At 39.2% G+C, this 15314-nt stretch overlaps 1 protein-coding gene across 1 annotated transcript in view; it reads right to left on the bottom strand.

Moving 5' to 3' along the window:
• DCBLD1 (discoidin, CUB and LCCL domain containing 1) overlaps positions 1-15314 on the bottom strand; it is a 103915-nt gene that overhangs the window by 12664 nt on the left and 75937 nt on the right. The window contains exons 5-7 of the mRNA XM_017863461.1: positions 14967-15039; positions 7576-7709; positions 410-450 (exon numbers count right to left, since the gene is read on the bottom strand). Coding sequence (XP_017718950.1) covers positions 410-450; positions 7576-7709; positions 14967-15039 — 248 coding nt within the window. The remainder of the gene's footprint in view (positions 1-409; positions 451-7575; positions 7710-14966; positions 15040-15314) is intronic.

Raw genomic sequence — 15314 nt, 5'->3', positions numbered from 1 at the left:
AAAAAAAAAAAAAAAAAAAAAAACCTTTTAAACTATATAATCTGAAGGGTATGGAGGAATAAACTACTACTGAAGACTTTCAAAATATCAAATTCTCTTTTTTTTTTGAGACGGAGTCTCGCTCTGTCACCCAGGCTGGAGTGCAGTGGCGCGATCTCGGCTCACTGCAAGCTCCGTCTCCTGGTGCCATTCTCCTGCCTCAGTCTCCTAAGTAGCTGGGACTACAGACGCCTGCCACCAAGCCCACTAATTTTTTGAATTTTTAGCAGAGATGGGGTTTCACCGTGTTAGCCAGGATGGTCTCGATCTCCTGATCTCGTGATCCACCTGCCTCAGCCTCCCAAAGTGCTGGGATTAGAGGTGTGAGCCACCGAAAATATCAAATTCTGAAGGAAAACATGATCCTTACCATTGGAGGTAAACAGAAATCGCTTGTCTGACAGGGAACCACTGAAACAATAAAGACAAACATGAGAAGGCGAGTTGCTTACCTAGATCTTAGTGACTAATATAGCTACATCCCAGAGCTTTCCCACCTGTGCTTCCTCACATGATCTCACAACACCCCTGCAAACCTACTGGTATTATCTTCATCATCAGTATTTTATACAACAGGAAACTTAGACCCACAGAAGGTAAGCAACTTTCCTAAATTCATACAGGTGACAAGGGGCTAGGACTCTGAGATGCTGCTTTTGAATCAGAATCCTGTGCTATTTCCACCATGCTGAATTTATTGGAAAGGAATGTGTAGATATACAGTCTCAGGAATAACCTTACATCTCAATCAATTAATGCAAGATGATGAAGACAGAAAGGATTACTGCCCTGAAATCTCCCTTTGTTTCAGCAGTCACCTTAAAGTGTCCCACTCATTTCCATCTGCCTTCCCCACAGATCTTTCGACTCTCATTGAGCATCTTGTTTCAGCAGTGTTACTCTGGGACAGTCTCCGCCCTGTCTCTCTCTCCACAGCCACACTCCTACCTACTGTAGCAACCAGCACCAAGCCTTGAACCAGCTCCTGCTCCTGGATGACAAGGAACAGCTGGAGAAAACACACAGCATGTCAGTGAGCTGGCCTCACTGCTGCCTCTATCACTATCACACGAGAAATGATCGCATCAGCCTCATTCTGCAGTTGTCTCCTTCAGTGCAGAAGAGATTCCTAAGGCCACAGGAATGTCCTTATCTACCTTTGAAGACCAGATCAACCTTTAAAATAATCCCTCACAGACTCCATCTCAAAAAAAAAAAAAAAAAAAAATCCCTCACAAAGTCAGTGGTATGAAAATAAACAGAACGAATGGAAAATCTGGGGCCTCAACATTAGCTTTATGTGCACGGTATTAGATACTAGAGGTAAACACCAAAAGGTAGATGCCCCGGTTGTGTCCAACTTTTTACAACTATTTTACAATCTCGGTGCTGCTTATTATTTTAAATGTTTAATTCTGAATTAGAGATGGGAATAATGGACACAGAGAGTACTAAAACATGAAATCCACAAAGAACCCAAAAGTACTCTGGCCAAGAGTATAAGTACCTTCCCATCAAAAGCTCTTTTTAGAAGTAATGGGTAGTGAAACTCTCTAGAATAGATTTTCTCTTTCACATTGTCTATGCTTGGCAGACTCCATAAAACCTGGTATTCTACATATAGGTTCTTCTATAATCTCTGCATTGAATATAATGCAGGCACCAATCATTATTTACATGAGAAAACTCAGACCCACACGGGTCCTGGGACTTGCCTAAGTTCACAGTTAGCAAAAAAGCTTGGATGAGAACTCAACTCTCCTGACACTTAAAGAAAGGCGCTATTCATATTAAAATTGTATTAAGATTTATGTAGAACCTCTCTTTTGTCTCTTTTTCCATTTTCTCTAATGTTCCTATGCTGTTAAATTTGAAATGTGGCTCAAATAAACCTAAATAATGCTGCGACAACCCTAGGAAACTAAGCTCACTCCCATTGCCATGAAATATTCGTTTTGTTGTTGACCAAAAAGTATGGAAAGGATAACTTTGGAGTTAATCCTGAGAAGAAACCAGGAGAAGCTCTGCTTCTAACAGCTCTCTGTCTGGCTTTCCTCCGTTATCAACTGGAAAATGTTTTTCCATTTAATTCCATTGAACGAATTACATACAGACCACTTAAAGAACTCTATAGGTTAATAGGCCTATTCTTTTAAAAATAAAAACACCCTAGGGAGGTTAGGGTTCTGAAGCATTCACACATTAGAGTGAATGAATTCAATCAGATTACAGGAGTAAGGAGCCTTCCCAGAGGGCTACAGAAGCAATCAAGAATCATCTGATGGAAACAGAAAGAAGGTTTTCGCTTCTGATGGTTAGCACCATCGTCCTCTGTATGAGGTCAGTCCCTCTTCCTGATACCATTCTGGTCTCTTCAAATCAAGGAAATGACCTGACCGGAGATGAATCCCAGAAGAGCCCTGGATATTTACTTTAGGGACTCCTTCCTCAGCTGCAATGCTTCCTTCTCTGGTTTTTCCTGAATGCCAAACAATCATGTGTGGGAACATAAGTTCAATGACCGCATGTACAGTGTTTCCCCAAGAGCAAAACAACACAGATAAAAACAACTGCTCCCTGAAGATTTCAAATCTAAATGAGTGGAAGAGGCTGTGTGAACATACAGTTAACTATTTGCTCAGTGCAAAAAGTCAGTGCAAAATCACAGACCTGGAAATAAGAAGAGATCTTGATATGATGCTGAACTTTCTATACTCCCAAAATAAAATCAGACAATTAGTACAAATAACTATAAGGAATATGAAGCAAAACCTTTTCTAATTCATTAATGGTTTAGATTTCTGTACTCTGCTTTTTGCATGGAAGTTTAACTTCAAATTATATATATCAAATTATATAATTATATATTATAAAATAATATATAATTTTCAAATTATATAAAATATATTATATATGTACGTATTAAGTCCAGTCGACGTAGCAGAAGTTAACTGAGAGCATAAAGTCTAATTTATTCAATAGTTTTAATAATGCTTGTTCAAAAGTAGGATAAAATCCAAGTTACACTTTTTGTTATCCTGTTTTCCTACACAAAGAGCATTCAGATGTATACAAATACAGACAAACGATTCCAAAAAACAGACTGAAAGCCAAAGGGTAGTTCTTCGTTCCTGCTTGGAGGTGGTAGCACCTAACAAATTCAGGCTAGAGCCTGTTATCTTCCTGAGGTAGCACCCTTGTATCAACAGAAGAAACTATCAAAAAACAGAAAAAAGAATACATTCTCAAAAGTCAAGGTCAAGTTGGCATTTAAAGATTACTGTGCATAAGTGATCACTTTTACTATAAATCAGGGTGTAAATTTTAAAATAAATTTTAATGTTCTGAAAAGCATGTGACAAATATTTGTGAAAAATGTTACATATATGTGAGTATATATGTATCATTTTATTCATCTGAGTCAAGATTTTAGTTTCTAATAGCATACTGTTACTGAACTTTTGGATCTTAAACCTTGGCACAAATTTAGAGACTTGTCTTTGAATGTTCAGGTAATATGAAAAGAACACTTTGTGTCCTCTCATAGCTAAAAATCTATCCAGAAGGGGAAGGTAAATGGGAGGGTCATGGTAGGCAGAGAACACAAATATCGTGAGGTAAGCCTGCATGTCCAAGTGCCCGGCATGCACCGCTGTCCTTGGTGGATGGAAGTCTTTTGTGGATTACGTACAGTACGACTTGCATTGCCTGTGAAAGAGTTATGTTGGAACATCTTCTGTAGTTACCCCCACCCTGACCCTGAACTCAGAATTGCCAGTGAGAGGCTCTACCTTTTCTCCATAGACACCCACTAGCCAGCCTCCTGGCCGCGAGCATGGTGTGCCAATGGCACCATGCTCTCTAACCACCACCCCTCTCTAACATTGCTCCTCAGTCTTGACCCTACCCCTATAATCCCTCTAAGCATTGTTCCTGCCTTCCATCAAACACAAGACTCACCTTCTTCCTGAAGATGACCTAACCACCTCTCCCCTAACTTCAGTTACTGCTTCCAAATGCCACTGCCTATGAGCATGAGCCAACAACCCCAATCATGAAATGGGTGTTAGGCCCAAAGTTTATATGTGAGTTCATAAGTTGGTTCTGCAGAACTTAAGACACATTTTCCAACAAAAGCAATGTCACAACTTGTGGTCAGGATACCTATTTGATCTATGACATTGCTAACTATAATACACTTAAATAAAAAGTAGGAGGGGGAAGGAAAACACTACTATACAATTATCAAAATAACATCAGAGTCACCATATCTATGCTGACTAACCTGAGAACCTATCCAAGATAAGATGGCCCACCATCCATTGTGAAAATGGAACAGTAAAGTATGACCATGTTCTTTCTGATGCAAGAGGGGGCTAGGACAAAATAGCAGGGGCAGGGGGAGAACATCATACAGATTAATGAGTGATAGAACATATAGGTCCTGACATTTTTTCCCCGACTTATGGATCCCAAAACGCCTAAAACCTCTGTCTTGTGCCTTATTCTTGGAACCCAGGCCATGTGAAAACCTGTCCAAGAAACAGAGTTGCAGAAGGCACAAGGAGAGAATGAGAGAGAGAAATACAGTGGTTCAAGGAGCACTTTTCCCTCACTAGGTTTCCACTCCGGGAGTGTCTCCCACTTGGCCATTCTGAGCTGCCTGTTTATATGTGTGGACGTCTGGACCACAAGGCAGGCTGACACTGAGTTTTACACAGCTCTAGTTGTACACTTTCTAGTGGCTGAGGAAATCTGAAAATATGAAAAGCTTTAAGTTGAACCATTTAAAGCACTTAACACATTTTTTTTTTTTCTNAACATACAGTTAACTATTTGCTCAGTGCAAAAAGTCAGTGCAAAATCACAGACCTGGAAATAAGAAGAGATCTTGATATGATGCTGAACTTTCTATACTCCCAAAATAAAAATCAGACAATTAGTACAAATAACTATAAGGAATATGAAGCAAAACCTTTTCTAATTCATTAATGGTTTAGATTTCTGTACTCTGCTTTTTGCATGGAAGTTTAACTTCAAATTATATATATCAAATTATATAATTATATATTATAAAATAATATATAATTTTCAAATTATATAAAATATATTATATATGTACGTATTAAGTCCAGTCGACGTAGCAGAAGTTAACTGAGAGCATAAAGTCTAATTTATTCAATAGTTTTAATAATGCTTGTTCAAAAGTAGGATAAAATCCAAGTTACACTTTTGTTATCCTGTTTTCCTACACAAAGAGCATTCAGATGTATACAAATACAGACAAACGATTCCAAAAAACAGACTGAAAGCCAAAGGGTAGTTCTTCGTTCCTGCTTGGAGGTGGTAGCACCTAACAAATTCAGGCTAGAGCCTGTTATCTTCCTGAGGTAGCACCCTTGTATCAACAGAAGAAACTATCAAAAAACAGAAAAAAGAATACATTCTCAAAAGTCAAGGTCAAGTTGGCATTTAAAGATTACTGTGCATAAGTGATCACTTTTACTATAAATCAGGGTGTAAATTTTAAAATAAATTTTAATGTTCTGAAAAGCATGTGACAAATATTTGTGAAAATGTTACATATATGTGAGTATATATGTATCATTTTATTCATCTGAGTCAAGATTTTAGTTTCTAATAGCATACTGTTACTGAACTTTTGGATCTTAAACCTTGGCACAAATTTAGAGACTTGTCTTTGAATGTTCAGGTAATATGAAAAGAACACTTTGTGTCCTCTCATAGCTAAAATCTATCCAGAAGGGGAAGGTAAATGGGAGGGTCATGGTAGGCAGAGAACACAAATATCGTGAGGTAAGCCTGCATGTCCAAGTGCCCGGCATGCACCGCTGTCCTTGGTGGATGGAAGTCTTTTGTGGATTACGTACAGTACGACTTGCATTGCCTGTGAAAGAGTTATGTTGGAACATCTTCTGTAGTTACCCCACCCTGACCCTGAACTCAGAATTGCCAGTGAGAGGCTCTACCTTTTCTCCATAGACACCCACTAGCCAGCCTCCTGGCCGCGAGCATGGTGTGCCAATGGCACCATGCTCTCTAACCACCACCCCTCTCTAACATTGCTCCTCAGTCTTGACCCTACCCCTATAATCCCTCTAAGCATTGTTCCTGCCTTCCATCAAACACAAGACTCACCTTCTTCCTGAAGATGACCTAACCACCTCTCCCCTAACTTCAGTTACTGCTTCCAAATGCCACTGCCTATGAGCATGAGCCAACAACCCCAATCATGAAATGGGTGTTAGGCCCAAAGTTTATATGTGAGTTCATAAGTTGGTTCTGCAGAACTTAAGACACATTTTCCAACAAAAGCAATGTCACAACTTGTGGTCAGGATACCTATTTGATCTATGACATTGCTAACTATAATACACTTAAATAAAAGTAGGAGGGGAAGGAAAACACTACTATACAATTATCAAAATAACATCAGAGTCACCATATCTATGCTGACTAACCTGAGAACCTATCCAAGATAAGATGGCCCACCATCCATTGTGAAAATGGAACAGTAAAGTATGACCATGTTCTTTCTGATGCAAGAGGGGCTAGGACAAAATAGCAGGGGCAGGGGAGAACATCATACAGATTAATGAGTGATAGAACATATAGGTCCTGACATTTTTTCCCCGACTTATGGATCCCAAAACGCCTAAAACCTCTGTCTTGTGCCTTATTCTTGGAACCCAGGCCATGTGAAAACCTGTCCAAGAAACAGAGTTGCAGAAGGCACAAGGAGAGAATGAGAGAGAGAAATACAGTGGTTCAAGGAGCACTTTTCCCTCACTAGGTTTCCACTCCGGGAGTGTCTCCCACTTGGCCATTCTGAGCTGCCTGTTTATATGTGTGGACGTCTGGACCACAAGGCAGGCTGACACTGAGTTTTACACAGCTCTAGTTGTACACTTTCTAGTGGCTGAGGAAATCTGAAAATATGAAAAGCTTTAAGTTGAACCATTTAAAGCACTTAACACATTTTTTTTTTTCTCATGAAGCTAAAAGAGCACAGGATAAAACAAATGAAGAATATAACGTTAACAAAGGCCATCTTTTAAACAGTGTTAATAAAGGCCACCTTTTTTCACTTCCCAAACTCATCACTGAACGACTGTCTCTAGGAGTCTTCCAGGGAGCTCGGTGGTTCTGTAAGGGTTTCAGCTGATGATAATATTGGAGACAACCAGTAATTTACTGAAGTTGTAAAAACCCAAAAAGGATTAAGCCTTTATTTTCTCCCACAAAAGCACCTGAGGGTAAAAAATTCCTCTGCCCCAGGGCTTCAGAGTGCGCCATTTTAATTTACATGTCAGCATAAGCAGTGAGCTTTCTGATCGCTACATTTATCATCCATGCAGAGACCAGAAATGCTGCTCTAAGCACTCATGCATATTTTTCCAGTAGACAAACCCTTGCTATCACATCCCTGCTGTCTTTTCAAAGTTGTGAGCTGATTAATTATCCTTCAGGGTTACCTTCTACTCAGAACAAACGGTACTGAAAAAAAGTACTTACTCCCTCGAAAGCACACCATTGGCCAGAATCCCTTCATATCGACTGATCCCTTTGCGCTGAAGCACACTGATCTGGCCACCCAGTTCATCAGCAATTATTCCTGCATGGATGGCAGCTTTGCACAATAAAGAGGTCTGAAACACAGCAACATTATTATGCAGAACTTAAAAGAACACAGTTAAAATATAGTTGGCGTTTTCTATTTTGTTTCTGTGGTAATTTATAGTAGTAGCCCCAATGAATAAAGCCTGCCAATGGCCATGCCCTGGAGTGGTCACCTCTCTCACTGACTCTGGGCCATGTGGCTTACTTTGTTCTGCTGCAGATAACAGGGCCTAGCCAACCGCTACACATGTGACTGAAGCCACCTTAGACTCTTGAGCCCCAGTTAATCTGCCATATGATGGTAGCCACAAGAGTGATTCCAGGCTAAGGGAGCTTACTAATCCAATTCAGTGTGGGTGGAGCCCAAATTATCACCCTCAAACTCATCAGCAAATAAAGTGGCTGCTACTTCAAGCCACTACATTTTGGAGTGGCCTGTTAAGCAGAAATCGATAACAGATCCAGTTTCTTAGGCTATTAGACACACATGCCAAGTTATCATTTATGAAGCTAAACTTTCAATTCCACATATTCATTTTTAAATTAATTTAGAGATTTATCAAGGTACCAAAACGACAACGGTAATGACAGCCACAGAACATTAAATGGAACAGAAAGCTTAACGAAGTTCCTAGAGGGATGACGAGCAACTCAGGGCTGACGGCCTCCATCTCACTTCCTGAATCCCCTCAGGAGGCATCAAAAAGCCAGTGCCAGCTCAGCCCTGCGATGTTCAATGTGAGGTGTCAGCAGGCTGCTGGCTGTTCTGACAGATGCAGCAGGAGCAGCAGACTGGTTCTGCTTTATAGGTGGTTGTGGGATTGGAATTGGCTCTGTCAGGAACTGGGGCTACAGAAATGACTAGAACTTTCTATGGGGTGTCCAGGCCTGTAGGTCCCCAAGCAAAGACCTCTGTGGAAAGGTGATAAGGCACTCAGATCCAGGAGTTGAGGGGATAAGAAACATAATTTCCTAAACAAACCTTAGCTATGCTCCACTTCTTCATGAGTATTAATGCCAACATAGAAAGGCAGCTCATGAAATTGTGTCTCAATAACTGGACTCAAGAATTTGTTTTTGTTAATGACAATGCTGCTTACCTTATTTACAACGGAAAAGTTCCCTTAGACTTAAGTTACAATACTATGAGGACTAATGAGACAAATCATATTTTGCAGTTAATATATTTGCAATAAAGTTGAGAACTTTGTGATCGTCAATTTAGAGAGTTCATATTTCCCAAACTAGATTAGGTTTGGCAAAGTGAGTCAGTTTTGCAATAACTGCTATCATAACAAAAGAAAGATTTCACAATAGAAAAAAAAGAGAAAACATGATAATGCTGAAACAGAGATGCAAATACTACCCTCCCTAATTTTGGAGGAAAAAAATAATTAAAATTAGAAGACAAAAAGATTGTACTCTTTAATAAGAATGCAGCTTGCATTGTTATCTTTCCTGAATTTTCTGTGTATTTTTTCCTGAATTTTCTTTCATTAAAAAGCTTCCTTATCATCAGTTTGGACTCCTGGGTCCAAACAAAATGGAGGAGCCAACTGAAAAGGAAAAGTCCAGAATTTAAATTTAGCAATTTATCTTATCCTGGCTTTGCCTCTAACTCCATGAGGTATATGCAAGTCATTCCACCGCTCCTGACCTGGCTTCCCATTCCTCTGGACAACGACAAGCCTAGACTCGATGCGGTCTAGTGCATGCGTCCCCAAGCCCCCAGGCTGTGGACTGGTATTGGTCAGTGGCCTGTTAGGAACCGGGCCACACAGCAGGAAGTGAGGGGTGGGCGAGCACACATTATAGCCTGAGCTCTACCTCCTGTCAGATCAGCAAATGCATTAGATTATCACAGGGGTGCAAATCCTACTGAGAACTGCCCATGTGAGGAATCTAGATTATGTGTTCCTTATGAGAATCTAATTCCTGGTAATCTGAGGTGGAACACTTTCATCCTGAAACCATCCCCCACCCAGTCTGTGGAAAAATTGTCTTTCACAAAAGTGGTCCCTGTTGCCAAAAAGGTTGGGGACTGCTGGTCTAGTGTCTTTTCTGAAGGTCTGTCACTTTGTGATTCTAAAGGGTACCCAGTGCACCTTTTACAGGACACATGCAGGCCTGTCTTCCTTGCTAAACCCCAGAATGAAAACCACATTGGTTCAGTGGTCTGCTGGGCAGCTATTCCCACTGTCTTTGGGATCACTGGTCTTCATCCTAGGAACCCTGCCTATAGAAAGCTCTCAATGGACTTGGAATGTTCCAGAGCCTCCTTGGCTGTAAGAGGACAGGTTCGCAGGCCAACGAGCAACGGGATCTAACAGCATCATTGGCCAACAAATGTTCTCCTTTCTCACAGTACCCAGTATTGAAGGAATTCAATGGTGTATACCCTTTTTATAAAAATTTTATTTAATTGCAGCTATGGCTTTCCATAATAGGTTGCTGCAAAAGTAATTGTGGTTTTTTGCCATTTCTTTTAATATTAATTGTAGGCTATAGGATACATCTCCAAAAGACTAGCCATCAAGTTTCACTATCATATTATTATGATAAAATTACCAGCATTTTCCAGGATTATTTTCTTCAAAACAGTCACTCCCTCATCCATGCAACTTAAAGAAAATTGACGTTTATTTAAGTTGCCACTTTTTTGGTATTGAATTTTTTTTTTTTTTTGAGACGGAGTCTCGCTCTGTCACCCAGGCTGGAGTACCATGGTGCGATCTCAGCTCACTGCGCACTCTACCTCCTGGGTTCACGTCATTCTCCTGCCTTAGTCTCCCAAGTAGCTGGGACTACAGGCGTCCGCTACCATGCCCAGTTAATTTTTTGTATTTTTAGTAGAGATGGGGTTTCACTGTGTTAGCCAGGATGGTTTTGATCTCCTGACCTTGTGATCCGCCTGCCTCGGCCTCCCAAAGTGCTGGGATTACAGGCGTGAGCCACCGTGCCCGGCTGGTACTGATTTTTAAAATTCACATTTATTGAACCTGACTTTTGAAAATTCCCTTTGGAAGAGATGGTACAATTTATGCCTTTATTTTTTAGGTATTTTGAAGTCTAAGTCTCACTGAAATGTAAATATTGGAAAGCTGTATTACCTAGCCTATGTACATGGGTACATATTACCTAGCATATGTACTTAGCCTATGTACATTCTGTTCTGTAGAGCAGACCGTCTCTACAACCAGCTGGGCAGAATTTGCTGGAAAAAGAAAAATAAATAATTTATATTTTATTAAATTACACAACCAAAAAATATTAAACTGTACTTAAAGTTTTAAAGTATTTTCTGCCCTCCATATAATATCTTGCTTTAATGGCAAATTAGAAACCTGATTTGTGAAAAAATACATATTGATCTACAATGTTCATCTGAAGGCAACTTTTACACAATAATTCTTTGTTTTATACAAGGATTCACCATAAAGTCTATTAAACAATAAGCTTCCTGGCTGGGCACAGTGGCTCAAGCCTGTAATCCCAGCACTTTGGGAGGCCAAGGCAGGTGGATATGAGGTCAGGAGATCGAGATCATCCTGGGTAACACGGTGAAACCCCGTCTCTACTAAAAATACAAAAAATTAGCGGGGCATGGTGGCAGGCGCCTGTAGTCCCAGCTACTCAGGAGGCTGAGGCAGGAGAATGGCATGAAACCAAGAGGTGGAACTTGCAGTGAGCCAAGATCACACCACTGCACTCCAGCCTGGGTGACAGAGCTAGACTCCGTCTCAAAAAACAAACAAACAAACAAACAAACAAACAAACAAAATGACGAGCTTCCCTAATGAATTTTACTTGATACTAAGACGTTCAGCTACCCCTGACAAATGGTTTTAATTAGTAAATTATCTTAAACAAAATATACTTAAACAGAATAATGTAAATGTAATAATTCTTTAGGAAAGGGAATGCAATGGCCAGCTGAAGAGAATACCTGCATGGCTCAGGCAATTGGAGGTGGATGGTATCATCCACAATAAACATCTCTGAAGCTCACTAAGCCATAAATGATGGCCAAATAGATCAGTGTGAACTAAGGCTAAACGACTTTCAAGCAACTATCAAATCATCCCAGCATTTTCTTAACTCTTCCTTTAGGAAAAATCAACTTGTACTAAAACAGTGTTGACAATGTTTTAAAAGGAAGTAGAACAAAAAAGTAAACATTTTAGATTGCATTTAATAAAATACAAACCAAAACCAGTAAGGTAGAATAAAGCACATGCATAAAAATGTTGGTGGAATGATAGCAAAATGTTAAATTATCAAATATATGCCTCTTTCCATAATATGAATTATTTCTGTGCTGTTATAGTCCTAATTACCATATCAATAATGTTTTCTTCATAAAATTTGCATTCTTTATAGAGATGTTGGAAATAATGAAAAAAAAACATCACTCATATTGTCACTACCCAGAGATAATCACTTGCCATTATAATGTATTTCCTTCTGGCTTTTTCTGGGTGTGTACAAGAGGCCCAGTTTCTCCCCTTCTCCTCCTAAACTGCAGCGCACTACATGTTTACTGTCTCTATTTTACAGTACTTCTTGAACATTCTGGGGAGAGGAGAATTGCTGAAACAAATTAATTAAGTGATGTGTTCTGCTTAAAAACAGATGGTTTAGTTAGCAGGCTGGGGAGAAGGTGCCAAAAGAAAAACTGTTCTGGGGGCAGGTGAGGCAGATCTTAAGAGAAGCCCATATTTCTTCACTGGCATTGGAAACATACACCAATTTGGATGCCTAAATTTGTCAGTAGGAGACAGAACTACCTAATCTCAAAAATTCAAAAAGGCCTTTAAAGTTCCCCCCTCACACCTCCTGACAGACCACCCCTGTCTCTACTCCACAGCAGCCTTCCCACACAAAGACAGTCTATCCTTGACAAATGGTTTTAACATCTACACCTGACATTTCCAGTGACTAGGAAATCACTGTTTCTCGAGACAGCCTATCCCATTTTGTACTGTTCGATTATTCCTCATATGCAGCTGAAATTGGCATCCCTATAACTTTTATCCATTGATCCCAGTTCTGCCTTTTGGAGTAACATAGAATAAACCAATACCTTTTCTACAATAGCTCTGTAAGACAATATATTCTTCCCTGAGACAGGGTACCTACTTCTTCAACAGCTCCTCTAGTTATTTATTTTACATATTCTGTTACCCTGACCTACAGGATATGCTTTGATGTTGCAAAATTCTTCTGAAAAGACTTGCTACAACTGAACACATTTCCCAAGATGAAGGCACTGTGGAGGTAGACTCCAAGATAACCCCCATTGATCCCCACTCCCTGTATCCCATCTTGTGGGATTCCTCTGAATCCCCCTGAGTGTGGATGGGAGCTGAGATTTTCCTCTAAGTCTGTAAGAATATGGCAAAAGTGAGGGGATACCACTCCTATGATAACATCATATAAGAGTGTAATCTATCTTGCTAGGAGATGCCTTTGCTCAAAGACTCTCCCTTGTTTGCTTTGAGGATGCAAGTGGCCACATTGGGAAGGTCTACATGGCAAAAACTGAGGATGGCCTCCAGGCAAAATCCAGGAAGAAACCGAGGCCCTCAATCCAATAATCCACAAGTAATTGAACGCTGTCAACACCACATGAGCTTAGAAGCAGATCCTTCCCCAGTTGAGCCTCCAATGAGATTGCAGCCCCAGCGGACATGTTTGCTGCACCCTTATAAGACCCTGATGCAGAGAACCCAGCTAAACCATGTCCAGTCTCCTAACCCACAGAAAATGAGATAATAAATATGTGCCACTTTAAGCCTCTAAGTTTATGGTAATATTATTATGCAGCAATAAGTATTTAATACATCCATGACACTGACATATACAAAAAGGCACTAAAGTTTATGGTAATATTATTATGCAGCAATAAGTATTTAATACATCCATGACACTGACATATACAAAAAGGCACTAATCCGAGTTCTTTGAAGAGAGTAGCTTTCAAAACACAAAATTTCCTTCCAGATAAAATCATTCTAAAAGCAAATAGTGCAAAATCAGTTAGTGAGTCAAATAGGAAACCTGTTTGCCAGCACTTACGGATCATGTACTCCCATCTACCACACAGGAAATCATTTACCTGTTATGCTAAAAAATATAGCTCTGTCAGGAGGTAAGATAAACATCCACAGTAAGAAAAAACTATGCTATTTCTCTTACTGTACATAATTCTTACATTTCTTGCATAGAACAGGAAAATAATAAATAAAACTTTCTTTTGCTGGGAAAAATGTCAACTTTTTATTTCTCTTAATTCCCTGTAGTCATTTAAGAATCGCCTGAGCCAAGTAAATCTTCACACTGAAATAGTGTAAAACATTTTAAGAGTAATTTGTAGGTCAAATAAGTATCCTGTGTCAATCTTGTAAATAAAAATATGGAAAAGGGGAACGAAAGGCAAAGTAACAACAAAATCTGCTGTTCCCAGAACCAGAATATGCTAAATGAGAAAATTACAGTCAAACTTTTTCCCCATGCCACAGAGGATTTATCAATCACCTGGAACAAGTAGATAAAGGTTATTTTCTCACAGGCATAAAAATACACGTTAATAACTTTAAGAACAGTTTCACAACAATAGGTTTTTGCTATAGATTTCTAATAACTTAAGGCACTTCTCAAAAGCTAGGGTATTAACCCAACTACTTCAAATAGCAATGTAAATGTCTAAACAAATCAGATACTAGATTTCCAGGACAGAAATCTGTAAATAGAAACAAGTGGAGGATTATGTATCTGAGATAGGACATGCAGGAACAATGTATTACTACATAACCCACGCAGTCTTATTGGACATAAGAACTTGGTTTGCAAAGAGAGAGGGGAATAAGAGCAGGGTGGATGGCTTCATTGGACTCAGACACAATGTCACTATTCTATGATGTGAATATTCACGTCCTTTGCTCTATTACAGGAACCAGTTGGAATGTCAAAGAAATAAACCATAACAAAAAGGATGCAAATCTATAACCTCTTACAAAAAGTGAATGGAATAACACTGTCAGATGGTAAAGTTTTGGTTTTCATTTCATTTATAATAAGCTTAGCTAGAAATGCTAGAAATAGGAATAAATGCATGGGTAACCTTGGTTTTTATACTTATTTCATTTATTCTCAGAGAAGAGAGACTCATGCATCTATCTAGAGTTTTTTTTTATCTCATTTGACTTTACTCAGTAATTAATTTACACAGAGTAAAGCACTTACTCCTTTTAATTCATTCTCTGCCATTACCCTCAATTACTTACATCTCTATATCCATCTACCATATTCCCAGAAATGTCTCCTGCTACGTCTCTACAACCAGCTGGGCAGAATTTGCTGGAAAAAGAAAAATAAATAATTAATATTTTATTAAATTACGCAACCAAAAAATATTAAACTGTACTTAAAGTTTTAAAGTATTTTCTGCCCTCCATATAATATCTTGCTTTAATGGCAAATTAGAAACCTGATTTGTGAAAAAATACATATTGATCTACAATGTTCATCTGAAGGCAACTTTTACACAATAATTCTTTGTTTTATACAAGGATTCACCATAAAGTCTATTAAACAATAAGCTTCCTGGCTGGGCACAGTGGCTCAAGCCTGTA

The sequence above is a fragment of the Rhinopithecus bieti genome, unplaced genomic scaffold (assembly GCF_001698545.2).
Source record: "Rhinopithecus bieti isolate Rb0 unplaced genomic scaffold, ASM169854v2 scaffold_70066, whole genome shotgun sequence".
NCBI lineage: Eukaryota > Metazoa > Chordata > Mammalia > Primates > Cercopithecidae > Rhinopithecus > Rhinopithecus bieti.
Note: the sequence above shows the minus strand (reverse complement) of the source record. Positions and strands in the feature narration are given on the sequence as shown.